The sequence below is a fragment of the Candoia aspera genome, chromosome 2, assembly GCF_035149785.1.
Source record: "Candoia aspera isolate rCanAsp1 chromosome 2, rCanAsp1.hap2, whole genome shotgun sequence".
Lineage (NCBI taxonomy): Eukaryota > Metazoa > Chordata > Lepidosauria > Squamata > Boidae > Candoia > Candoia aspera.
The window spans coordinates 42,654,380-42,682,259 of record NC_086154.1 but is presented as its reverse complement, the minus strand read 5'-3'; the positions used below and the strand labels follow the sequence as shown (position 1 = coordinate 42,682,259).

General features: G+C 36.7%; 1 protein-coding gene across 2 annotated transcripts; it reads left to right on the top strand.

Annotated features, from left to right (window-relative positions):
- The first annotated feature begins 1,153 nt into the window (after window positions 1–1,153).
- TXNRD3 (thioredoxin reductase 3) lies at window positions 1,154–27,880 on the top strand. 2 transcript variants are annotated; one of them, XM_063291678.1, is made up of 16 exons: window positions 1,154–1,361; window positions 10,196–10,256; window positions 13,078–13,187; window positions 13,864–13,983; window positions 16,792–16,864; window positions 18,891–19,010; window positions 19,423–19,565; window positions 20,194–20,309; window positions 20,399–20,624; window positions 20,787–20,879; window positions 21,215–21,291; window positions 21,902–22,058; window positions 22,924–23,031; window positions 24,997–25,092; window positions 26,237–26,371; window positions 27,223–27,880. In XM_063291678.1, exons 1-16 carry the CDS (start codon window positions 1,239–1,241, stop codon window positions 27,283–27,285), a joined length of 1,821 nt encoding a protein of 606 aa, XP_063147748.1. In that variant the 5' UTR covers window positions 1,154–1,238; the 3' UTR covers window positions 27,286–27,880. The 2 variants fall into 2 exon arrangements, with proteins under 2 accessions (XP_063147748.1, XP_063147749.1); XM_063291679.1 differs by lacking the exon at window positions 1,154–1,361 and adding an exon at window positions 1,432–1,520.

Here is a 27,880-nt window from a genome sequence, read left to right as displayed (position 1 = left end):
CCCATCCAGAATCAAAGATGGTAAATTCCCAGATACAGAGGAGCCCCCAACCCACAGCCACTCCTTCTTACCAGGGTTCAGCTGAAGCCCCTTGTTTCCCCATCCAGGCCACCACAACCTCCAGGCATCAAGAAAGGGTAGTCACAGCATCACTTAAGTCACCAGGGATGGAGATGTATAATTGAGTATCATCAGCATATTGATGATACCTCATCCCGTGGTGACGGATGATCTCACCCAGCAATTTCATGTAGATGTTAAAAAGGAGCGGAGAAAGTACCGAACCCTGAAGCATTCCACAAAGAGCCAGTTTGGTCTAGTGGTTAAGGCAACGGGCCAGAAACCAGGAGTCTGTGAGTTCCAGTCCCGCCTTAGGCATGAAAGCCGGCTGGGTGACCTTGGGCCAGTCCCTCTCTCTCAGGCCAACTCACCTCACAGGGTTGCTGCTTTCGGGAAAGACAGGAGGAAGGAATATTAGGTATGTTCGCTGCTTAGAGTTATTTATAAAAACAATAAAGGCAACATTTTAAAAAATCTTTAAAAAAACACCCCTTTTTCTGTATTCTGGAGTCCATAACGTCAAAAGTGGAAATGACCTCTTTTCTCCTTCATTATCAAATATCTCCAACGTTTCCTATACTGCATTGCTTATTATTACGATATACAATACAAAAAAGTTTATACTGTATATAGTCGTAATGGTTGCAGTGCATTCTTCGGTATATTCTTAAATTGTCGTAAGTCCCCAAGCAGGTCCCAATTACATACGCAAGTATTTTAGAAAAAAGTCCCACCGAACGCAGAGGGGTTTACTTCGGGGGAAGCCAGAACCCAAATGTTCTCCCACCATTTAGTTGGGAGAACGACGCTCGATGGGGCTCCCTGATCGTGCTGCTCGTGTCCCTTGTTTCATGCGCCTCAGATGCCGGTGAGGGAAATGCGCAGCGCAAATTACAAACCACACCGTACTTCCGCGTTTTCCGTCTGGCCGCCCTTGTGGATGCGGGGCCGCCCTCCCCGGTTTCGCCTGCTCAAGAACAGCCGGGTAAGCCTCCGCTTTCCCCGCCTTCCCGCCCTTCGTATTGGACGAGGAGGAGGACGAGAGGCGGAGGTAAGGGCGGGGCTCTCGCAGACACAAGGCTAAAAGCTGAGCACCCAAAAGGAGGCGATTGCGCAATTGGGATCTGTTGGTGACCGCTGTTTCTTCGGCTTCCGTCAGGGTTAGGCGAGGGTCCGCCATGCCGCCTCCGGGTCAAGTCCGGCTCCCAGACCGGGATGCGCTGAAGCTCCGCGTCCGCAGCCTGATCAGCTCCCACTGGGTGATGATCTTCAGCAAGAGCTACTGTCCGTTCTGCAGGAAGGTGAGGGCGGCGGGGTGGGAGGAGGCGGGGGTTGCCGTGGCAACGACCTTTTTCTCTCTCTTTTAGCAGAGGCCGCTGGTTCGATTCCTGCTGTTGTCAGGGCGGTCGGGGGTATCTCGTATAGAGCCTTCCGTTGCGATTTCCCGTTTCTTCTTGCTTGTGAGCGCGTTCTTCTCTCCCGGCGGCGCTGAGCAGCCTCTTCCGCTAGCCGGAGGGATGGGGTACGGCGCGGCTGGGCCCTCCTCGCTGAGGCTTCCACGCTTTTGCGCCAGGAAAGGCTTGGCCGCGAAGACCTGCCCGGCCAGCGGGCGGGAGTGATGTAATTGGGCCTCCGGGTTAACCTCGTAGTGAAGGCCTCAAAAGAATAGTTCGGCAGCGTTAAGTTTGGTGTAGTGGTTAAAGGCGTTAGGCTAGAAACCAGGAGACGTGAGTTCTAGTCCCACCGGCTGGGTGACCTTGAGCCAGTTATTCCCTCTAAGCCCTCTGAAGAAGGCAGTGGCAAACTCTTCTTAAATTTTGCCAAGAAAACTGCAGGGATTTGTCCAGGCAGTCGCCAGGATTCAACATTGAATCGAAGGAGGACCCCCCCACCCCCAAAAATAAGGAGCCCAGTTTCCCTTTGCCTGCCAAGTCTTGTCTAAAGGGAATTATAAAACTAGAAATCCAAGATAGAATCAGGGTGCCAGGATTTCCAAGTCCTTATTAAGGAATGTTGTGCGGCACATTCTTTGGAAAGAAATCTCATTGAAAGGACGTAGAGTAAGTGTGTCCGGCTGTAAGGGTTTGTGGTTTGACAAGTGCAGTTTATACATAAAATTCCAGTTGTATTTAAATAGCTTGTCATTCTTATGCTATATGTTAGGATGTTCAGAAAGATTTAAAATATTCAGAAGAGAGAAGGTGAAATAGTTGTATGGTGGAAATTAAAATAATGGTAATTGTATGGATTAGAATATGATCTATTTTTCTTATTAAGCTTTTTCATTTGGTGTGTCATTTTTGAAGTCCCACGTTCAAGCTGTTGGAAAAGAGACTTTCCTGATGGAAATAAGATCATTAAGGGATGGGAGTGTGGCAGTAGTTAATGTAAATGTTTCTAATTTAGACAAATAAGTATATGTTTAAACATATTGCAGAGAAACAAATTAGTTAGATGGAATGTTAGATCCCTCCTCTGATGCTACTCTGACCAATTGCTAGAAGTGGAGCTTTAATGTATTACAAACATTCATGATTCCATTAATTTAGCAATCATTTATTTGTTGCCACACATGTTTTAATTGTGGCTAATTTTGCAAACTAATACTCTATACAAAGGAAAGTCTGGAAATCCATGAGGAAACTTACAGCTTGTTCTTAAGTGACACTGTTTGTACAATAAATGGTCTTGTACAATTCTTGCTAATATGTTGCTGCACTCTGCTGGGTATCATTGTGGGCCTAGGAAAAAGCTAATATAATGAGTCATGGTAGAGATTCAACTTTGTGGAGATGAAATATCACCATGATATGTTTGACATCACTAAATGTGAATAAGAATTGGCTAGAATATGCTAATCTCCTTGCATTATATCTAATGAAGCAGAAAATTTGAGTTGAATAAAGAGAATGAAATTATACAAGGAAAGAACAGTAATTTATAGTTTCATAGATCAGAAATATAAAATCAAATTGAAAGGCAACATAGGGAAGAAGCTATACTGAATAAGAAAAATCTTAGGTTTAAGAAAGTCTAGGTGTAAATCAGAAAGGCACAAGCTTTTTCAGGCCAAGGGCCATGCTTGGCTTCTGAATGGCTGCATTTCAACTACAGGTGGAACCAGATCAAAATCTAAATGTAATTAAATTAAAATTAAAATAACTAAACATAGTTAATCTCACAGCTGTGAAATAACTTTGAGAAGAGCTTTAGAGGCTATACACAAGGGTTTCAGGATATGCAAGTGTTCCCTGAGTCAAAATAGAGAGATGCAGTCCTTTTGCTGAGTAGACAGTGAGAACTGTGAACAGGGGAGAAGTCCTTCCTAGATAGGATTTTACTGAATCTTGTTCTCAAGCACTTAAAAAGGTACTCCATGAGCTCTTCCCTATTCATTTACTAATGACATTTTTTTAAAAAACCTTTAAAGGTTTCTTTCTGATGGCTTGATTGGATTAAGAATCAGTTCAGAATGTCTATTTGGCCTAGTACTGAACAAAATGTGGGTTAATGTTATTACCTTCCAAATGTTCCCGAACCTCTGAAACAAAATCAGTTAAGTGTACTTCTGAATAGATAGGCATATCTATTCAGTTCAGACTTACTTACTCCCAAATCTACTTAAGAAGCCTTAATTGTTTTTATAGTTGTGTTAAAATAAAGTTTGCAATATTACTTTGAAACTATTTTTACTAGAACACTTGAACTGTTTTAAAAACTAAATTGGATAATCTTGTGCTCCCTTGGGTATTTGCTATCTTTCTTTCATAATCCAGAAGAAGGGGTGTTTGTTCATTTATTTCTCAAATTTGTACTACCGCCCATCTCCCCACAAGGAGGGACTCTGGGTGGTTTACAATAAGTTAATCAATTAAAACATTACAAGAATAAAATTATTTATAATGAATAAATAATTGTTTATAATGAATCTTCAAAAATAATGATTACAAGACATTTCTATATATGCAGCACTGATAATAATAGAAGGCAGAGAATAATAGTAGCAAAATTTGAAAAATAAATAAATAAATAAAAGAAAAACAGTAGTTCTTAAATTGTATTGAATTGCTGCTCCTTGGCTTGATCTACATGTGTATATATAGAGAGAGAGATGATTGTATTTTCTACAATGAACAGATTGGCTGCTAGACTCATTGCCACTGTATTTTGCAAACTCTTTCAGATTCTTCTGAGTTGTCTTGTCCATCTTGATTATTTCCACCAAAAAAAATTCCAATCAACTTCCAGTCACCATGTGAGCAGGCATTATCATCAACACTTAATCTCATGAATCTTCCTAATTCTTATATATCATACAAATTCTGGCCAAATGGAAGGTGCCCCCCCAAGATATGAAAAGAACTCATCAAATCCTATATAGCCAGGGTCAAATCAACAATAAAAGCCTTCCATCCAGTCATAGTCTAGCTTCCAGTGGCCTCCATTTCTTTCAACTGGCAATAGCATTTTGGCACTGGAAGAAGAAGAAAGACTGCATTTGAACTATTGCTGTCTGTCAGTTAACTGCCTTTCTATTTCTGATATTGGAATTTCAAAGGTCCTGATTTCCCATAATTAAAACATTTCCTCCTTGCTACCACTACTCTTAGCCTGTCTCCTTTAGCTGTTTATCAAGGTGCTTGGTTTGCAATCTGCCTTGACTGGCACCATCTGCAATGGAATACTGATGTCTTTTAGGTATGGAAATTGAAACCATAGGCTCTTCCTCCTACTTCCTTTCAATTTAATACAATAGTGATGTCTGCCCTGCTTGGGCTACAGTTGAGATTGTTTGTAATGCGCGGTGTGCTGGCACAAAACGGTAGAACTTCTCTAGTCTCAGTAGTGAGTATCATCCCATATTTTGGCTCTGGAACCTTTCAAATACTGGTTTAGCAAACAGTTCAGATTCTAATCCTTTTGAACGATTAGGGTTCTACTTAAAGGACCCTACATTCTGATTCTGCTAAGGAATCAAGTCAAATTATTCCCTCACTTGTGTTCGATACAAATTATAGTATCTGGCTTCTAGCCATATTTTAGCTTAAGTATCACTTAAACCACAAATTGGAACCAGTATTGTTGCTTTGCTGCATTTCCTCAGTTGTTTATATGTGCTGATGCATAGATGCATTTGCTTCACAGAAATGTTATCTGAATGCAGTGCTTTAACACTTTGAAGAGGGTGCTTTGCTTACGCAAACAATGTTTGTACAGTACCCTTTTTTAATACTTGGCACAGCTATAATAATCAGGACGCGGTGGCGCTGCGGGTTAAACCGCTGAGCTGTCCATCGGAAGGTCGGCGGTTCGAAACCGCGCGGCGGGGTGAGCTCCCGTTGCTAGTCCCAGCTCCTGCACACAAAGCAGTTCGAAAACATGCAAATGTGAGTAGATTAATTGGTACCGCTTCGGCGGGAAGGTAACGGCATTCCGTGAGTCATGCTGGCCACATGACCTGGAAGTGTCTATGACAACGCCGGCTCTAAGGCTTAGAAACGGAGATGAGCACCGCCCCCTAGAGTCGGACACGACTGGACTTTACGTCAAGGGAAACCTTTACCTTTACTACAGCTATAATACATCTTAAATACAATATCAGGTACATGAAAGTCTTTATAAGTTTCATTCATCAGCGTTGATAAGGGAAACCTTGTATGTATTGGAAGAGAAAGGATTTAATAAAGTATATGTAGTAAGTTGGTCTTGAGTTGCATGATTCTGTTCAGTCCTCATTGCTCCAGTTCTTTTGCTGTCAGCTGTTCTGTAACAGTTTGTCCAGCTCAAACTTCATTTTGTTTTTCTCTCTGGAGTCAGAATCTATTCTTGGAACTTTTTCAGCTGTTTTTGAGTTGTTAAGAAGCATCATCTTCCCAAATGTACTTTTTTTTAACTTATTCCAAAAACATAAAATCAGTAATTAATGTATTCACCCCAAATGGAGGTGGTAAATAGGGTTCACTATATAAACACCAAGCATCAGTTAATTCGTTCTCCTTTCATATACTGAGAGTTCATAATAACACATTTAGTCCTATTTCAAAGAATTTTTTTCTAAGGAGTTGGGTGCTTATTTGCTATATGTTGAATTATTGAATGGTTGTGCTTGTATACAATGTAACTTATTTATAGTAGTTTTAAGTTGGAGATTTAATTTTCTGCATCTAATGCCTCTATTCCATAATCAGTAAAATAAGCCTCTCTCAAACCTTTCAGTATTTTCAGGTGTCAAACTGCTGCCTACAGGTCGTCCTTGGGTTACGACCACTCGTTCAGCAACTGTTCAAAGTTATGATGGCACTGAACAAGGAGGCCACAAAGTTGCGGCCATCACAGCGTCCCCGCAGTGATGTGATCGCGATTTGGGCACTTGGCAACCAGCTCAGAATTACAGTGGTTCCAGTGTCCTATGGTCACCATTTGTGACCTTCCCTGCTGGCTTTCCACAAGGCAAGAGGTTGAAAGTCACTCCCGCTGCCTTTTTGCCTGCCTGCCCACCCAACTGCCCATGCTCCATAGTGCCTGCCCACCCGCAGCTCTCACCTGCCACCCTGCTTCCCTGGGACTCCCACCTCTTCCCATGTCGTGGTCATGTGAGGTCCTCACTTAACGACCTGTGCAGTCCTGGGGTTATAATGGCAACTGGGACTGCCATTGCTAAGCAATGTAGTCATGTGACATTGCGCTTTTTGACTGCCATTGTGCTTATTTCTGAAAAGGTGATACATATAAAAGCAGATCTATACTCCATTAATATCATAGGTTTTCTGTTTTAATACATTTTTCCATTAAGGTATTTTTGCAAACAGAAACAATGGAAGTTTTTAATTTTTTTTTTAACTTGAAGCCATTATTTCCTTAAATTAGAAACATTTGCAGAACTTTACTTGATCTTTGAATTCATCAGACAGAAGACAGCATGCAAGGACATGAATGTCACTTATTTTCTTTTATTTATGACACATCCAAGATAGGAAAGTATTGGTTTCTTTGAGAGAGTGATTGTTTCAGATAACTATACAAGTGGCATTTAGCTAAAGCATACAGAACTTTCCCCTCCCTTCTGACCTCAGAGGAGAATGAAATGTACTGAATTGTTTTATGGCCAAATTGCTCTACCATAACTCTCTCTTTACCTGGAATAGTTTTGTTTCTGCTAATATTACAGTGTGCATGTCTTTATTAAGTTGTTGCTATGTGTGAAGTTGTTACTAAATTCCCCTTAGAATTAACCAAGGGCTTTAATTAGAATTGGCATCCTCTCATAGCTAGAACGTCCACAATATTCTTGTCTCTTCAGATCCTCTTTTCCCTCTAGAAATCTGCACCTGGTAAACAGATCCGACATGCCATTCTCCTCCCTGCATAGTAGTTTGTATCCTAGTCCTCTTCTTTGATCTTAAACCACCCAGGAATCTTTGTCTCTTCAGCAGTCCATGACTGTCAGAGCCCATCTTTGCTTGGTAGTCTTTTTCTCCTTCTGCTTTCCTCTGATTCCAACTGTTTCCTGCCAACTCCTTAGCCTACTTCAACTTCCCTCCTCACATGAGAGTCTATGTATGTATAAAAAACCTCATCTGGTTCTTCCCTTAGCTTTTTCTCAGAATCAGATTATTAGGACTTCTGGTGGGGACATGACTTCTGGTGGGGAACAGCTGTGCCCATGGGCTCAGTGGGCAGAACTGACAACACAGAAGTTTTTTTTGGGTTCAGGCAGATTTTTCCTGAAGCCCAGAAGCCTTTTTCTGGAAAAAGGAAAACACCTGGAATCACCCCATCTGTCCTCCGGATGGATGCTTGTAGCCAGAAGATCGCAAACAGCATTCATGTTCAACTGGTAAGAGCAGCCGGAAGGCTGAGACGTCACCATTTCCAAGCCACACTGTAGCCTTTAGGGAACACTAAGACCAGCCACCCCATATCTAAATCACCCAATTTATATTTCTTTTAAGTACACATACCCTAAGAGAGGCTTTCTACAGCAAGGAGAAGCAGGTTCTTTTGGTGCTTATTGTTATTTTTGGGATCAATTTTTTTAAAAAAAATATTTTTAAGTTTTGGACTTTGTTTTCCATCCAAATATTAAGGAGGATTAAGAGTAAATAATTGTCTCCCTGTTAATATTTTTGTACTAGATTTGAAGATATTAGCATTTTCCTACACGTTGAATCAGCTGTTTTGAACTTTCAGTTTTCTGCTTCTACTTTCCCTGGGGAACTGTCTGCATATCTCACTTTCACTTGTGTAAACACGTTTCAAAATTCTTTCATATCTTTGACTTTTGCTGGTTAAGCTCCCATGGGCACCATAATCTACTGCTTGAGACATGGAAGATTTTAAACAGACTTTCTCCGATTTCCACCAGGATTTTAAACAGATTATTTCTGATTCCTACCAAGTTTTTATGCAAGTCATTCAGGACATTGTGGAAAACATGAGGCCTAAAATGTGTCATCTGGTTGGGGATGTTGTGGATGAAACTGAGGAATTTAACAGCAATTCTAAGAGTGAGATCGGGACTTCTGTTGAAATGCTGGATGAAGATTGGATAGTTGAGTTGAAGAAATTAAAAGGAGAGATCAAGTTGCAAGCCATAAGTAAAACTGATCTTCTGATGGAATGCCATGGAAAAGAAGGGGTTATTATGTATGGGAGGTCTCCTGAAGAGAAGTCGGAGTTTTTGAGGGGGGCAGTTGGGCTGTTTGATTTTTTTAAGAAAAAAGCATGTGCATTGTGCGGATATGTAAATGCTCTGGTTTATTTTGAAGTGGGATAAGAGTTAAAGAATATTTATCTGGATTGCTTTTAGGGTTTGACTGATTTCATTTATCTTTAATGATTTGGATTATTAAGGTATAATAAATAATGTTTGGTTTTGTGTTTAATATGATTAAGATTATTAAAATTGTTGTATTTTCAAGTACAGCGATAGACAATTTATATATTTTTTTAGTTTGATCTTTATTATAGTAGACAGGAATGTATAGAATAGTAGTAGGAAGGAAATAAATGTTTAATATAAAGGATTGATAGTGGAAAATTGTTGTATATCCTTGCTGTTGAATGTTGGAAGTCACCTCTTTTTTAATTTTGAAAATTTTTCTGTTGTGTTTCTACACATTTTTAGTTTCTTTCTTTTTTTCTTTGTAGTTTTTTGTTTTTCTGTAGCTTCTATCTTTGCTTGAATCTTAATAAAATTCTTATTTAAAAAAAAAGATTTTTCGTCAGAATTACAGTCCTTGTGACTGGGAAATCATGTAACAGGATGGCAGACAAGCTCGGTTTTCTCCGTTCTGTCACAGTGAGTTAAAAAAAATGAACTGTTTAATGATCAATGAGAACAGAAGCAGGAGTATTTGGTGGGAGGAAATTGCTTGTAGTAAATAAATATTTTATATATAATTTTGTTTTGCTCACTTTGGGCCCTACTCCTGCCCATTTCAATACACTGCTGAAGACTGAATATTGTGTTTGAATGAGACCTTAGATTAAACTATTGTGAAAGACAAATAATATTCTGTGGCTACAAAAAAAAGACTTTGTTTATGTTAGAAGGTGCTAGTAGCAGTAAAAAGAGTGGGTTTGGAATCTTCTTAGAAGATCAGAATGTAGAGGCACTGGGTCAGCTCATAGGAAGGTCACCCCATGTTGTTATCAGATCCCACATTCCTGTAGTAAAGGTCTTGATATAATTTACCCGGCTTTTGTAAGTCTTATGTATCATTTCTAGAAGGTATATAACCTGTAACCTTGTGAGCCTCAGGGCTCTTCTGCGATCCTCTGGCAATCACTGTAGTTGTACCTGCCAATAAAAGATACTTTGTTGCATCTGCATCCAAATGCTTTGGCTCATTATTTAAGTGGGCATTTTCCCAATAACATTTTGTAATGATCATGCATATTTAGAAAACATGTTAATGATCTTTTGTACAAAAAGATTAAAAATATGCAGAGACCAGAACTGGCAACCCTACATACAGTGTATTTTAAACAATACTGTAGGCAGCCATCACTAATTAGTCACTTGTTTATTTTAAATACTTGTTTAATTTAAATAGCAACATTGTTCCAAGAGTAGCAGAAATTCTAGTTTTATGTCTTCTCCTATTTCCTTATCAAAATTTATTTTTTGCAGGTGAAAGATCTCTTTAATTCTCTGGGAGTAGAATACACTGCTCTGGAACTTGACAAGATTGGTAAGGGTAATGTCAATCTCTACAGACAATACAAACTTCCTCCAACCAGAATCTATAATAAAATGCTACAACTTATCAAGACTTCATTTTGAACAAATAGCTCTTAAAAGTAATACTGAAGCTGTTTGTGAATATCTTCCATTTCCTGGATTACACCATCCCTTTCCAATTGTGTGTGTGTTACTTGATAACTTGTTAAAAAAATAACCTAAAGTGGAGTCCCCCAAAATGGAACTGGAACACTAAATCAGTGTGCTTTTAGCATCATCTTAACTTCCAAGAATGCCTCTAGGCCCCTAACATTTTCTGGAAAAAAAATGGAGGCATGTTGCAGGTCATTGTTTTCTTTGAGAATATGGGAACACTCTGAACAAAGCTAAAGACTAGCAAGGATGATAGGGAGCATTCTATGGGGGCAAACCAGAGGGGGTACCAGTGAATATTCTGGTAAGCCAGGCATGATTTGTGACTGTTGTGACAAGTGTCTTCTTCTGGAGTGCCAACATTCTGTGGAAGCATTCATGTTATGCTCTCAAAATTTGAAGTGTACCCACCAACATAAAAAGTTTGAGAACCATAGCATATAATTAACCTTCAAGAAAAAATGTTCAGTTATTGGCAAGAACATAGAATTGTAGTAAGCGTATTAAGTCTGGCGGTATGAGATGCATAAGCACATGTCTTACTTGCAGTAACTTGTGCTTTAAACCATATCTTCTGTTCAGCTATATTAATTTGGCTTAATGATGAGATGAGATGAGATGAGATGAGATGAGATGAGATGAGATGAGATGAGATGAGATTATATTATATTATATTATATTATATTATATTATATTATATTATATTATATCCCTCAAACTCCCAAAAAGACACCACTCATAAGGGTGAAAAGGGATTTGATTGATTGATTGATTGATAGATAGGATTGATTGATTATTCTAGAGGTGATGGATTCGTCCCTGGGGAAGCTGGGGGTGCTGACGACTGACAGGAAGCTCTGGCGTGGGCTGGTCCATGAAGTCACGAAGAGTCAGAAGTGACTAAACAAATAAACAACAAGGGTTGATTTATTAAGAACTGTCAGAATAAAAAGTAACTTGCAGATAACTGGCAAATAGGCTTTATTATTTTACCATATATTTAGCCTAAACTGAAGATTTTGCCTTATTTCTTTCATATGTTAAAGTAAAAGATCTTTATCAGATTTTTCTCCCCAAAAGAAAAATAATAAATGGTTATCTAAAATATTTTTTCAAACATACTGTACTGCAGTTTGGCTTACATTCCTCCCTATATGTATTTTCAGTATAAAATAAAATAATACAGTTGTCATAAGGACTTGACTGGAAAATACCCAAGACTTAGAGGAACAACTTTCTTCATAGGCTAAAATTTCTGTCCTATATTTCAGTATTTTTACTGATATATCTCTTTAGCTATTCATCTTTTGGTGATATCTGTTTAAGATTGTGGTGGTTACAGTATACATTAATTGAGAAACCAGGCAGATGGGACACACAAGTTTTTGTCTTCTGTATAAATGCCCAATGCAGTGAGGAGGAGGCTTAACAGAAACCTTTTGAACTGCATCTGTATACTCCTAGATTTTTAATTCTGCAAAATAGATTTTTATTTGTTAGATTATTTTGTGATTCATTCATTCATTCATTCATTCATTCATTCATTCATTCATTCATTCATTCATTCATATAGCTGCCCATGTCAGACCAGTGACCCTTGTTTTAATAAGCTAATAATCAAAAAGTGGTTGACTCTAGTCATATTGACCCAATTTTATTACAGAAGAACTTTCTCCTAAATACATAACTTTGCTTTATAAATACAGTGATGGAATATTAGGAATGATTCCTAATAAAATTGTAGTGCAAGAAAATACTTTCAAAGAAAGTGATTCTACATAGATTCTTGTATATAGGGCTAGCTGAATGGAATGCTGAACTCCAGCTGAAGAGAAGCTGTAGGAAATTCTGAATCATTTTTTCCTACCCACCTTCCCTGTTTAGTTTGAAGCTTTGGTAAAGATTTTGGGAGATTTTGCTTCAGTTTTCTTTTATATTAATTGTGTTTTGCCTTATCTGAACCTTAAAAAATTGGATTAATTGTATCTGTTCTTCATTTTATCAAGCCAATTTTAAACTGGAGCTAATGGGTCCTTAACCTTTAAGGCCAGTAGGCATATCTGGATTTTTTTGAAAGCAAGTTACATAATACCAAAAGTTAGTTAGTTATATTTTAAAGGCACGCTTCATTTAAAGCACTTATAACTCCTTGCAATTTTTATTTTCTAGAAATCCTTATGAGCCCAGAGGCATTCTTAAAAGCAAAAATGAACCTCATGCTTTGAATCCAGTTTTCCCCTTTTTTTCTTTAATTACCGGGATCCAAAACTATATTTTAAAAGTCTGGACCAAGACCAACTGAACTTGGCAGTTACAAGGGGAGTATGACTAAATGGATGAGAGCAGGAACATAATGCCTACATTCTTCAGATTAGCTGCATTTAAATGCTACAAGTCTAAAGGACATATTTTGTTGACAGACTCAAAACATATTTGTTTTTCAGCTTTAGGTTAACTAATTTTTTGTTACGTACTTTTTTATGGAGCATTAACAATTTTACAGTCATTGAATAAATATTTTTTACTAATTCTGTCAAGCCTAGTTTTGTAACACATCGATATTTTAATTTAAGGGAGCTTACTACTAGAGTGGATCTTAACAGAGTGTGCTCTTTATGCTGCACCATAAATCAATGAACTTTACCATTATAAATAATATTTCCCTTTGTTGTTTCTAGATGATGGACCTAGTATTCAGGAAGTATTACTAGAACTGACGAGCCAAAGGACTGTCCCCAATGTGTTTATAAATGGAAACCATGTTGGTGGATGTGATCAAACTTTTCAAGTAATCTTGAACTTCTTTCTCTTATGCATGAAAATGAACTGTGACTCAGGTTTTTAAGCAGCTTCCCCAGTATTTCTTTTGCAAATTCTGATTATACTGTAATTAATTATTGTAAAAAATAGCATGCACACAGCTATAAGATGTGCGCATACAACAAATTCTTTTTTTTCTTTGTAGATTGAGAATGTATTATCTGCCTTTCCTAACATTTCCCTTTTGTGTTGTTCTTTGGTAAAGCTATAGTTTACAATATTTACTTAAAAATAAATGTTCCATTTGTAGTATTTGTCATCTCTTAAAGCTCAAGAAAGCACTGATATACAAAATAGTTGCTGATCTGGCTAGCTGTATCCTATTAGCAAAGCAGACCTTGATGATCAGCCTTGAGACTTATCTAGTGTCTTTCTACTCAGAGAAGCAAGTAGATGGAATGAAGGCAATTTTCAAGTTTATTTTTCTACTACAGACCCTTCCCCCTCCACTTTTCCAGAGGGTCACCCAACTTCTGAAGGGGAAATTGTAAAAGTTACCTCCCTTTAGTTTCCAGAAGCCTTCATTGGATCAAACAGTCATCCACAAAAGGAAGAAAATATATATAATCTAAGATTATGAATTTGAAGTTTAGTAAAACTAATAAAGGATTCCACTTTTTAAATGAGTTATGTTGTTATTGCAGGCTTACCACAATGGTACATTGCAGAAGCTTTTAGGGAATGGAAAGGGTGAAGCGATGGAATCTTACGATTATGACCTAATTGTTATTGGTGGTGGATCTGGTGGACTTGCTTGTTCCAAGGTGTGTACTCAATGTTACTTTTTTAGTTTTTTAAAATGACTCTTCAGATTTATCCTATTGATTATATGGTATAACATGTTGAACCAATATGCAAACCTCTTTGTTTATATCATAGCCTTAAAGGGCTGAAGAAGCTATGAGGGAAAGAGAATGAGGTTGCAGTCCTATATAGAGTCCTATGTGTAAATTCCACTGAATACTGTGGAATATGTATCTCAGTATTATGCATCAGCTTTTGCTACAAGTACATTACATTTGTTATTTTCCAGCAACCAGTCCTAGATATTTATGTATTAGCCGTTCTTGGCCTGGTGCTCTCCAAATTGAACTATAATTTTCCTCAGCCCCATCCATCTTGGAAATGTTAGCAATTTAGAGTGTTGCAGACCTGTATTTTGCAAGGCCCCCACTCCATCCCGAGCCCCACGTCATGTGGTGCTGCCTCATTGTGGTGGTGGTGGATGTTCCTGGGAGGAATGAGTGATGAACACCAGAAATGTATCCCAAGAGTGACCATTACCTATCTGAAGGTAATTCCAGCTGCCCAGGTAAAGCAAGAAAGCACCTATATTGGGCAGCAGTGATATAGAAAGATGCTGGAGGTGGAAGATCACTTTAGTGATCACCGCAAAAGAATCATTTCATACTGCACAGGAGAAGGAGAAGGCAATGATAAATCACTCCTATATTTTACCAAGAAAATCACATGGAGAGAAAATGTAAAATGATTGATGACAGTGTCGAATGGTGGGCCCCTCAGGTTGGATGGCACTCAATATGTTACTGAGGAAAAGCTGCGAATCCTTTGGAGTACTAATGGTGTTTATGATGGGACTGGATTAAAGTCTTTATGTTGTTTAGCTGCTGATGTTGCCATACAGATAAAATCCAAAACTGCGAAGACTGATTTATAGTGGGAACATGGTATGTAAGAAGTATAAAAATGCAAAGGTCTGCAAGCTCTAGTAATAAAAATCAAGGGGCACAGTGAAAAACTGGGACTAAGGTTAAATATAAGAAGATTGAATTCATGACAACAGGTACTGCAGCCGGCTTTAGAACTGACAAGATACTGAAGTGTTGGATAGCTTCTGCCTTTTAGGGTCAACCATCAACAATAAAGGAACCAGTAGTCATGCCACAGATTAGCACTTGGTAGAGTAGTAATGAAAGCCTTGGAAAAGATATTCAGATGCCAGGATGTGTCTTTAACCTACAAGATCAGAATTGTGCAGGCAATGGTTTTCCCTGTGACACTGTGTGGGAGTGAAAGTTGGACTATGAAGAAGCAGGATACAATAAATATTGATGTTTTTGAACTTTGTTATTGGAGAAGTCTCCTGAGAATACCATGAATAGCCAAGAAAACAAACAAATGGATCATCCCAGAGTTCTCACTCAATACACAAACGACCAGGTTCAAATTATCATTATATAAACATCTCTTGAGAAACATACGATACTGGAAAAGGTGAAATGAAAGAGCAAAAGAGAATGAGCAGCAGCAAGGTGGATGGACTCAATTACAGCAGCGATGGGTGCACTGTCGGAAGGCTTAAAGGACCAGGTTTGGAGCAGATCGTCGTAGAGGAAATCTATGTATGTGGTTGGTAAGAATCAACACTGATCTGATGGCACATAATCAATATTGCAAAGCCGGGCTTACGCTTTCTAAGCTCCAGCACACATTGTTCATGCATAAATTATTCCATCTAATGTAAGAGTTTTTTTTCTTTTAATAAAATTGGCCCTTTACACTTTTCTGTATTATCTGAGGCCTTGGGGGAAAATAAAGAATTATATCTTTCAGAATGAAAATGAATGGAGGAGGTGCAAAAGGCATCAGATAGTTGCTTAGGATACCTTTGAAAATTACCCTCACCAGCCATTTGGGAGCCACAGACCTTTTTCCAATTCCTAATTATTTTAATCCTTTTTGTAATGCTAAATTAAGTTTCTCTCTTTTCTTCCCTGCCCTTGCCTTATCTCCATTTTTCTTTTGCTGGAAGGAGGGTCAAGAATGTCTCTACATTTTCTTGTCTGTTGTGTGTGAGATAATGTTTTATGTATGCAGATGAGGATAGATTAATTTCATAAATTGATTCTTTATAGGCAGTAATTTTAACCAAAAGTCATCAATTCAGTACATAACAGTGATGTTTGTCCTGATCTTCTCCTTTTTTTGCAGTGTACCTTCTGGCAGATATACACATACAGGAATATGCAAAACCTTCCATGTTGGGAACAGAATATTCTGGGGAACTCCAGAACATTCTGGAGTGGTCCTGTGTTGTTGTTGTTTTTTGTGGAGGAGGGGAGAGTTAATCCTCTGAAGGCAGTTTATGTATCTAGAACAGTGCAAACAGCTTTCAGGTTTCAGGATTAATTTAAGAAGCCTCCTGGACCATCCCTGGAATGGCTGGAATACACTGTCTTCAGAACAGTAAATTTTGCATGTACCTACGCTTAACATATACATACACAAGCATGTCACTGCATATGTTTATTGGGGAAGGGGAGATCTGCAGGATTGGTTTTGACTAGATTTAACAATACAAGGTTAATTATCTGGGGAAGCTGGGTTTTGCACAGGACTTCTGTCTGTATTTATATATTCTGTTTCTGTTTTTGTGGAACCACCTTCAATGTCATCCTTCTGAATAAATCTGATAAATGCTAAATTGACTTGGGAAAACATATACTTGACTTTGTCTTTTAATTAGTGACTGTTGTTACATGTCATAACTCTTAAATTCCATATTTTAATGTCATAATCTATTCTTCTTATCCATTGCCCATTCTTTACAGGAAGCTGCCACCTTAGGGAAGAAGGTCATGGTCTTAGACTATGTTGTACCAACACCATTGGGTACTACTTGGGGTACGTCTCATGCTTGCATCAACTTCATTAATGCCGCTTATTGCTCAACTTGCTGACATTCCTGATTCTGTTTATTCTAGATGGTTCATTAAAGTACTTTGTGTAATCAGTTCACATACATATGTTACTTTGAAAACAAAAATTGGTCAGCATATTATGAAATATAATAATTTCAATTCTTTTTCAAATTCATTTCTCTGATTGTAATCATATAAAAAGCAGTTACTCATACGGCTAATATTTGTATTAGGTAGGTTCCCTGCCTTGAGTTATTTATAAACATAATAAAGGTGGGATAAAAAATCCAAAATATTTTTTTTTTAAATGGAAAAATTTATATTTTTTTCTGGGTGCATTAAATCTGCTTGGATAGGCACTTTGCAGTTAGATATACTTTGACTTTCTCCTGCAATATGGTTTCCTGATTATGCAGCATGTTACATATTTTATATGCTAAATGGCCTGAACATTTTTACAATAAGTATTACTCTTGTTGTTATGATACTATATAAGCTTTACGTCTGTGCACACCTATGAGTCACTCTTGACTCTGGCGACTACATGGACAAGTCCCTGCAGTTTTCTTGGCACTATTTTATTTCTAACAATCTTGAGCTTTAGTCCCTTCAAATAACATCCTAGAACTTGATTTCTTTTCATTTTTTCTTTGTCCCTTCTCACAAAATTCTTCAAAGGTTTAACAAGCCTTTTTTGTAAATCCAATATAGGAAAATTATCTAGATCGCTCTCTGTTTATTATTTGTATAATTAATTATTAAGACATCAGCCGGTTTCTTTTGTAAGTCCAGTGTAACATCATTTTCTGTCATTCTTGTAGCCTGTCATTTAAATCCACTTTCAACTCAGTCTCAGTCTTGTCAGGTAAAAGTTGTTCTTCTTCCATAACATCTTTTAAACACAGTCTATCTATAGAGACAGACACTCTTAAAATTAACTTCTGAGTCCATTGTTCAAAAATATTCAGTATGTCTAATGTTAAAATATTTGGTTCATTCTGTATTTGTAAGTTGAATTTAAGTGTTCTCCTTTAATTGTAATCTTTAGTTCCTTCTAGTTTCCTCAAGTGTCTAATTTTTAAGTCTTTTTTTTAAAGAGAATTTAGAACAAAAGCATTTTCCCACAGTAAGGATTCTTTATAATTAATTCCAAAATCTTATTTTAAATTTATCTGGACCCTTTGGCCATTTGTAACTTTCTAAAATCAAAGTTTCAACCACCCTTTTGCTGTTTATTCCCCCAAAAAGTACTTAAGTCCTTAAACTTGTATTTAAAACTTCTTTTGCTAAGGATTGAAGGAAACTCTGCCGGAGAGGAATTACGAAGAGCTGGTGTACTTACTGGCTCTTCATTCCACTGCAGTCATTGGTTCTGCTTTTCACAGAGACATCTTCAGTCTGCCATTTCTTCCCTGGAAGTTAAACTGCAGTTTCCATCATCTCTAGCCAGTATGGTTAGTGTTGAAGGATGATAGAGGCTACAGTCCAATAAGATCTGGAGGAACTTGTGTTGTTTGTTGCTAGGATTGAAGGTGGATGGCTATCTTCTTTCAAAACATTTGAGAAAATAGCTCCACTTGTTTGCAAAGTAATATGTCTCATAATTTCTATCATAAGTGAAATTGAACAATCTTCATTTTTTATTCCATTTAAGATGAATAAAATTACTTTCTGTCAATGCACTGTATAGAAGTTTCTAAGTAACAGGAAGTCAGTATATTCAATTCCATTTTTTTCTATGGAGAGGTATATTATATGGCAAGGTGGGGGAAAAGTAAAAGCATATGATCAAAGTTGTCCTAAATTGTCATTTTTTCCCAAATGAAAGATATGTAATGTATCATGATTTGGCCCAACTTATTTTTCATTTCCTCCAGAAGTATTAGTTTACTATTCTTAACATGTTAAAAGGCAGCTAGGATACATAAACCTGGCTAGATGGTATGATAACTTTTGTTAAATACCATTAATATTAAATGAAACATTTAAAATTCCACCTTCCATTTCAGGGCTTGGTGGCACTTGTGTAAATGTTGGTTGCATTCCCAAGAAGCTGATGCATCAAACAGCTTTATTAGGTCAGGCACTGCAAGATTCAAGGAAGTTTGGCTGGGAGTATGATCAGCAAGGTTTGTGAATTTATTTATGTGGCAGATTAAGAACACATGGTGATGCTAGGGTGTAAAATCCTGCAAATGATGTAAAACTAAGTTTTTGGTATAGAACAAATTAAGAAACTGTGATAGCATGTCCCTCTTCTCTTCATTGAATCTTCTCAAACTTGTCAGTCTGGCCCAAATAGGCTTGTTCTGTAGAAACTTGGTTTTGCTTCTTAAAGAACAATGGATACTCTTTATTATTCATATATATGCATGTGTGTGTGTGTGTGTGTTCAATATGATTAATTTCTTTGTTCTGAAGTACTTGGGTTTTAAACATTTTGCAGGTAAATATTGCAATGTGCCGTACAAGCTCACTATAAATTGGATCTGAAATCTGTTTGCATACTGTTTTACCAGTGATACTTGTATCTCTTTTCAGTTAAACACAATTGGGAAGCCATGATTGAAGCAATTCAAAATTATATAGGATCTTTGAACTGGGGATATCGGGTGGCTTTACGTGAGAAGACTGTGACATACCTCAATGCCTATGGAGAATTTATTGGACCACATAAGATCAAGGTACTTACCAAGTTTTATACAAATTTTGATCTACCCAAATAAGTTGTGTGTATAGGGTGTTACTAGAAGTCAGGCCCCATAAACAATTTATTATATAAATTACATTAAATGCTTGAATTGGTTGTCATTTCCTTCTAAACATTTCCTTACTCATTTGATGCATGCCCTTTGAACATTCCTAAGTACAGTGACCTTTTCTTTGAAAAAAAACATCATAAAATATTGTGATTGGCCTGTGGGCTCTGACTTTTGATACAACCTGTATATTTAATACTAGGAATAAAAGGTTAGTTAAATGGGTCAAAGTGAATATGGTTCAGGAAAACTTGAAATTCTTTAACCTATCTTGCAATTGGAGACTGTATTGTCTTAAACAATACAATTGTAGGTAATGTTGAATCACTGTAGATTGAAACAGCCATATGTTGTCCTGACCTCATTGTTTTAAGTCAGAACACTCAAAATGATTGTTCTAAGTGCAGAATATAGTAACCTTTGAATGTTTCATGCTCCATATAAAACATTTTAAGAATAGGACATGATAAATATATGCTGCTGGAAATAGCCTTTGGAAAATATTTGATGTCTAGAAGGACAGCAGACCTGATGCTATAATTCTTTTTACTAGGCAACAAATAGAAAAGGACAAGAAACTTTCTACACAGCTCAGGCATTTGTTATTGCTACTGGAGAAAGGCCACGATATTTGGGTATCCCAGGAGACAGAGAATATTGTATTACAAGGTTAGTTGAAATGAAATCATTACTTTTTCAATTTGTTGGAAAGGTTTTTTAAATTTTTAATAATTTGTACTTATATTACTACTTTTCAGCGATGACCTCTTCTCCCTTCCCTACTGCCCTGGAAGGACTCTAATTGTGGGAGCTTCTTATGTAGCTCTGGAATGTGCAGGTTTTCTTGCTGGCCTGGGTTTGGATGTCACAGTTATGGTGCGCTCAATCCTTCTTCGTGGCTTTGATCAAGAAATGGCAGAGAAAGCAGGTGCCTACATGGAAACACACGGAGTAAAATTCATCAGAAAGTTTGTTCCTGTTGAGGTAAGTATCCCCAGTGTAAGATTTTGTTTTCTTTCCAGGATTGAGTGATAAGATAGATAAGCATAAATCAGGGATTAATTTGCTGTGGCTAATATATAAATCAGAATAAAGACTGTGGCAATGCAGTATGCTGTAGGTTTTGTTTGTTCTTCTTCCACGCAGGTTATAAAGCTGGAGGATGGCATGCCCGGAAAACTCAAAGTAACTGCAAAATCCACTGAAGGATCACAAATTATTGAAGGCGAATATAACACTGTAAGCCACTTAAACATTTCTATGGGTATGGTTGGTAGGATTGGCCGCTCTTAAATCCTTGGAATCCTTGCCTAGAGATTAGCAATAGCTGCCACTGCACAGTTTTTGCAAAAATCATTGAACATTTGTTATTGGATTGCTCCCTTTTATCTAAATGCTAACATCTATCCAATAATAATGTTAAAGAAATGAGTGATGAAAACTTGCTAAGCTTTTGAAATTGTTTTGGTGCATAATCTGTAGTGTTTTTAAACAAAACTGTTCTTGTGAGTATGAAAAAGATTTTCTATGCAGGACTGCCACACTGTAGTTTGATGATGATTCATTTTGTGCAGGTTTTGATAGCTATTGGCCGTGATGCTTGCACCAGAGGTATCGGCTTGGATAAAATTGGTGTGAAAATCAATGAAAAGTAAGTATTTGAACTGTTTTACTTCTCTGAGAACCTATTAATACTTGTTTGGAATTCTGTTAAAAAGCAGAGGGGTATCTTCTAACATACCTACTTAGAAGTCCTGAACTATAAGGGTACCACTGAATCTTAAGCATTGTGATCTTAATTAGTTTGAGATAAGTTTAGATTACGACAGAATGCTTGCAGTTTTTATTACCAGTAATGAGAATGTAAAATTGTTTTCAATTTTGAGATTTCTCGATTTTTTTTATTTTGCTGATTTTAGATAAGTATTACGAATGAAGCAGGAGATCCCAGTTCCTTAAATTAATGTTTAATTTGTTATAGAGAAACACTTTGAAATTATTTACTTTGGGAACGTTTTATTATTTGCTTGGCTAATGTGTTATATTAAGCATAAATCTTTAGATGAACGAGTTGCCCTATTGGCACTCTTTATGGAGATGAATCATAGAATGGCTTACTAAGTGTCAAATACTATTAAGCTGCAGTGTGGTTTCTCTGTATCATACTGTATAGTGTTTGTGTGTGTGTGTGTGTGTGAAAGAAGTGCGGTCAAATACTGGAGCTTTGATTTTCAACGGTTACCTTTTCGTTTCATAACAAGGAATGGGAAAATACCTGTGAATGATGAAGAACAAACCAATGTACCTTACGTCTATGGGATTGGGGATATTTTGGAAGGAAAGCCAGAACTTACACCAGTTGCCATACAGGCTGGCAAGCTATTAGCACGAAGACTTTTTGGAGGAGGTTCTGTAAAGGTAAATGTATATTCCTAGTGACAGTAGTGAAGGACTTTTAAGTTTGAACAAAAGGCTGGCAATCTTTCATTCAGGATCTTGAAATTCATTTGAGCTATTGCATGAGGTTTTAGGATAAAGCTTAACAGTTTTGGTGGAAAGTACAACTAATCTGTCTGTAGATTCTAAACTTAGTTCAAATGCAGTACAGAATTAGCCGCTGTTTTTCAAATTGTTACTAACAAGACTTTATTTATCTATTTGAATTTAACCTAATGCAGGTCCTGCACAATATTATACAAGTTTTCATGGGAATAGAACTGGAATTCTAGATAGTTACTCCAGCAATATCTCACATTCAAAATTCAAATTAAATTGTATTATGACGTGAGGCCAACCTGCTTAGAAACAAATAGGCAAAACAACAAAACATCAAAGTTTCTAGACTTAAGATCTGCAACAAAATTAAGATTTGCAATAATTAAAATAAAAATACTAGTAATGATTGTAATTTTTTGCTACAGGAATCATCTGCTATATTTTTAAAGTGAAATAGCAAAATTTGGCAACATTGTATGTAACAGTAATTATTGTCACTCTTTTAAAAAGCTACATAAGAATCTACCTGGTTTGGAGTCACTGCTAAAGAAGGAAAAATAAGCTTGAGTCATAATATCTCAACTTTTTCTGTTCCATAAAATTTAAATATGCATTTAAACTTTACCTAACATTCCTAAAAGGGCTGAAATGTAGATTGCTTTTTCTGCTATAGAGTAGACCAGTATCTATGCTATAGTCTTGAAATGCTTAGTGTCTAATACAGTTGTTGACTTCTTTGCTATTGCTCCTACATGTTTTGAGTCCTATTTTATGCTTTCAATTTTAGTGTGATTATGTCAATGTGCCAACTACAGTGTTTACACCTTTGGAATATGGTTGTTGTGGCTTACCAGAAGAGCAAGCTATTGAACGATTTGGACAAGATAATATAGAGGTGCACTTGAAACTTTTCATCTGAAAATAGTTATATAATATATATATATAACACACACAGCCAGCCATGTAATCCTTCACACTTTTTAATTAGGTTGTATAAAACAACATGGTCTGTTGTAAGGAATGGAATGTATGCAGTAGTTCTTAATTGAATCTGATTTATTGGGCATTTTCAGTCACAAAAAATGATTTTTAATGTACAACACAATTATAGATATACAAAATTCAGCATTTCAACAATAAGCCAGTTGTGATCAGGTAGCAGTCAGTTAACTGTAGGTCATGTGATTGGTACTCCAGTGAGGAGTTACATGATTAGTTGTTGTTTTTCCCCCATTGCCTAAAGAATTCTGTATTCCATGTTCTTTCAATTCAGTGCTCTTTTCTGCAAAGTGTTTTGAGCCAGTAATTTCCATTTTGATTGCTTGTTGAATCAACAAAATCCAGTAATGGAATTCACAGAGGGAAAATGGTTTTTTTTCCTGAATGACATTATCAAACACAGCTCATTGCTAATGTCTACAAAAGGTCAATCCTTACCAACTAATACTTCAATTATCATTCAGACAACCCAGAAAAAAAGCATGATCAGGATAATAAGTATGAAGCTAAGATCAGATACAAGATATAAGATAAGATATGGGAAAATTAAACCATAAAACAAGCATTCAGGAAAAAAATAATTACCCCCAAGGAAAATTTGAATATAAATGCACCCCCCAAATAATAAATTGTGATAAAACGCTACCCCCCTACTCTAGAGGGGAATATACATAGAAGAAATCATGAGCATTTGCCAAAAGTACAAAATTCACCTGGTTGTGAGTCAAGATAGAATACAAAAACATTGGAACAAAACAGTGACCTAAAAACCAAAAGAACTGCAATAAGATGTCATTTATTGGAACTCAGCGTCACCCAGCAAGGAAGTATACATGAGAGAAACTGAGCAGGTATTGAAGACCAAGTCAGTAAAATGTTGGAATGCACTGAAAAACCGAAGTACCAGAACACTTGATACGACGCATAGAGTGTTGCCTCAGATCACATTGGGAAAACACAATCAGTTCTTGAAGATAACAAAAGCAAAAGTAAAGTATAAGAACATTGAAAATAGAAATAGGTAGCTCAAAAAAGTTTAAAGACCATTCAACTTGAAAGGATGTGAAATGTAGCATTCTTTAGATGACTAAAAATGTATTTGTAAAATTAATAAAATATAATTTGATATATATATAAAACAAAGAACCAGTTGTGTGACCCATCTAGAGTTAACTTACCATCATTTGTACTTGTCTGATGACAACAGTTTATTATTGAAATAATAAACTGCATTTTGTACATTATTTACAAGTGTGTTGTAGATCAAAAAATTGCTTTTTATGTGATTGAAAATGATACAAATAAGCATGGTGTTTTCTCAGAACGTTCTGCTTTCATAAAGTATACTTCCGCTACCTGAAAGCACCCATAAAAGAATGGGATCAGCTTGTGGTGAAGTGAGGGCACAGCACATTCCAGGATCAGACAGCTGTTTTATGCACTAGTTTTTTTTCCCCCTTTAGATGTGTGTTTTTGTATAATAATGGATACTCTATTTTCGCTTTCCAAAAGAAATGAAGCTCTGTGATGCTCACCAAATTTCTCCTGCCTAAAGATTTGCAGTGGTCAAAAGAGAGTATTCCTTCACCACAGAAAGTATCTTTTTTCCATTAACACCCCACCTTATTTGGAATCTTCCTAATAAAACTGCAATTCTGAATACTTTTTTTTTTGGTAGAATGGGATCACTGTAGTCATCTTTTTGGTAAAATGAAGGCAGAAGATTTCATGCTTTGCTCTTCATACAGTTTAGACTTCTGCCGTGCAGACATCTAGTTTTAGAAAGCAAATGTCCATGATAGTTAAACACAGTAGAAGATTAAAAAAAAAATCTTAACAGCTGAAGTTTGTTTTTCTCCAGGTATATCACAGTTTCTTCTGGCCACTTGAATGGACAATACCCAGTAGAGACAACAATACCTGTTATGCAAAAGTAATATGCAGTAAGCTTAACAATGTATGTATTTTGCTCTAAAACATTTATGTTCATGTCTTCAAAAATGAATGTCATGTTATGTGAATTGCTCTATTGCTATCCACAATAATCCTGAAATGTTTGCTCTAGGTTAGATACAAAATCCTTCCTTGAACAGAAGAGTTCTTTCAAAGGCCTGTGATCTATTAGAAATTATTGTTAAAAATTCCTGATCCAAATCTATATAATTGCTTTGAAATACAGTTATATATAAAATTGTTAATATACATACAAACTCAGGGTTTCCAACACACTGGCTTATTAATTTTATTAAAGCCACTAAGAAGACTCGATTCCAAAATAATCCATTTGGTCTTACAAGTTGATGTAGAAGTTGAACTAAAGTAACTCACACCTTGAAATCTGACTGCATGCTTTCAACTTGAATAGTTTCATACTGCATATGTTCGCTGCCTTGGGTTATTTATAAAAATAATAAAGGCAGGATAAAAAAATCTAAATTTAAATATATATATTTTATGTGCATTATGTGTGCCGATACAGAATTTAACTTCACAGGTACTATTCTATAGCAGCTGGTTTAAAAGGGCGTGGGCAAATTATATTCCCATATTCTGCTTTTTCCATGTACTTTCTAATCTGTGTTGAAGTAAGTTTATTTTATTTATTTATTTATTTATCTATCTATCTATCAAATTTTTATCACCACCCATCTCCCCCCAAAAGTTCCATTTTGTCTTCTAGTTTGGGATTATTGGTTTAAGAAAAAAAACCTAATCTAAATGCACAGAGTATGGACGATACAGTTTTGTTTCATTTTCTGTTCCTAATTTACCAGGCAATCTAAATTTTCTTTGAGTGCTCTTTTATTACCTTAGAAGACCAGACGATCTTATGTGTTCTACTTTTTTAAGGAAGCAAATGTTCTAAATCAGTTTCAGTTAGTCAGTCTGAACATTTTTATATAGTATTTGTAGGTAAATTCAAATAAATGTAGAAGTAAGACAAGTACAGCTTAAAAGTTTCTATTATTTTCAGCAAGATTAAGTGCTGGCATATGAAATTTGATCATCATTCCTTAGTGGAGTAGTAGTGAAAAGGGAGAAAATGAAGTAACTGATCTATCTTCTTGACTCTTCCTGTACCTCACACCTCCTAATTACAGAACCGTGTAATAGGATTACATGTTCTCGGACCTAATGCTGGGGAAATAACCCAAGGTTTTGGGGCTGCAATGAAATGTGGTATCACAAAAGAATTACTTGATGAAACAATTGGCATACATCCAACTTGCGCAGAGGTAATAATTACAGTGTTGTTTAAATGTTGCTTAAAAGATGTTGCGTATACATTCAAACTCCTAGATTGATTTTCCTCTCTTTATTATAACTATTTCTTAAGATCTACCATCTTTAAACAGCCACTCCTGTTACAGCTACATGTTGCAGCAGTTTTTTTTTCCCCACCCTATTATTTTCTAGAGCTATAATACTCATTTTAGTTTGAGATACTGGTTGTGTAGGTGTTGGCCTTGCTGGGTAAACCAGATAGGAATCATGACCACATACGCTAATTCCATTTTACGGTATTGTAACAGAATCTTGCAGGTCTTGAAAGTACATTTCTCCCCCCATCTCCTTTACAGCTCAAAAAACTAGGGAAAGTCTTTTCTGAGCCTCTTGCCCCTCCTACTGTCCAGCTGCGGGCTATGCTGTCTCTTATCTGACCATTCCCTTGGCAGTGTCTCTTCGCCCATTCTCCAAGGTCTTTCCCACATGCCATTATATTAGGAGGCAAGATACTATAGTTCATTAATCTTAAACAAGAGTAAAGTTTTTTAATGAAACGCAGCTTAGTATTGATACCAAGAGAATGTTCATGCCATGCACAGGCATTCTCCCACACAGAGATGCATATCCACCCATTTTCCTGTCTGTTTACCTCTAAGTCCTCTCCGTAATCACAGATGTTGTATATTTAATTCAGCATCTTTAGAGTTCCCTTCTGATTACATTGAATCAGTAGAGAGATTAAGGAGTGAGATATGGGTATCCATGTTGCTGCTCATATGTATTTACATAAAATCCAAAACCTTTTATATGCTTTGTTGTTAGGGCTTTAATCTAGTTACGCTATTTCATTCTCTTGCAGGTATTCACTACAATGGAAATTACCAAATCTTCAGGACAAGATATCACTCAGAGTGGTTGCTGAGGTTAAACCCTGCTGTTTAAACTGTTCTCTGTTGGTCCACTTACCTATTGGAAGTTTCATAATGCATACCAAAAGACACGGGTAAATAAGTAATATGTGATTGTAGTATTTTAGTACTACAGGTGATGCATTTCTGAAACTTCCATAAAAGATAGTGGTCGCTGCAGAAATAGTAAACAGCAGGGTGTGAACATTAATCCTGACGTGTTTAGAATGGCACGCAAGTGTATTTTTGAAGTTATGGTTCTGAACCTCATCTGGAGGCGAGTCATAGCTGATGATTTCTATGCAAAGTTGGGAAAACCTATTCGTCCATTCAAACAAGTAGAAAAATTTCTTCCAGAGGAACTTCTGAATTGCAGAAGTGGAATTTCTTAGTTTTAGTGGTTTTGTATGAACACTCAGGCACAGCTGAATGTATGATTGATAATTTTGCTAGCATCTCCTGTTAACTTAGTTGAGATACTAGTGCATTTTGTTAATTGTTAACATGAACGCTGAGGTTTGTTTGCATTTTTTATAAATAGTTCATATAGTAAAAAATCTGTTTTATTCCACTGTGCATCAACGCTCCCAAGACATGTAATGTGTTATT

What these genes read in the sequence shown, in the direction of transcription:
- TXNRD3 (XM_063291678.1), top strand. Translation starts at nt 1,239, where the DNA reads ATGCCGCCTCCGGGTCAAGTCCGGCTCCCAGACCGGGATGCGCTGAAG. An exon ending in GATGTGATCAAACTTTTCAA is followed by an intron (nt 13,188 to 13,863) that starts GTAATCTTGAAC and finishes TTGTTATTGCAG; the next exon opens with GCTTACCACAATGGTACATT. An exon ending in GTGGACTTGCTTGTTCCAAG is followed by an intron (nt 13,984 to 16,791) that starts GTGTGTACTCAA and finishes CATTCTTTACAG; the next exon opens with GAAGCTGCCACCTTAGGGAA.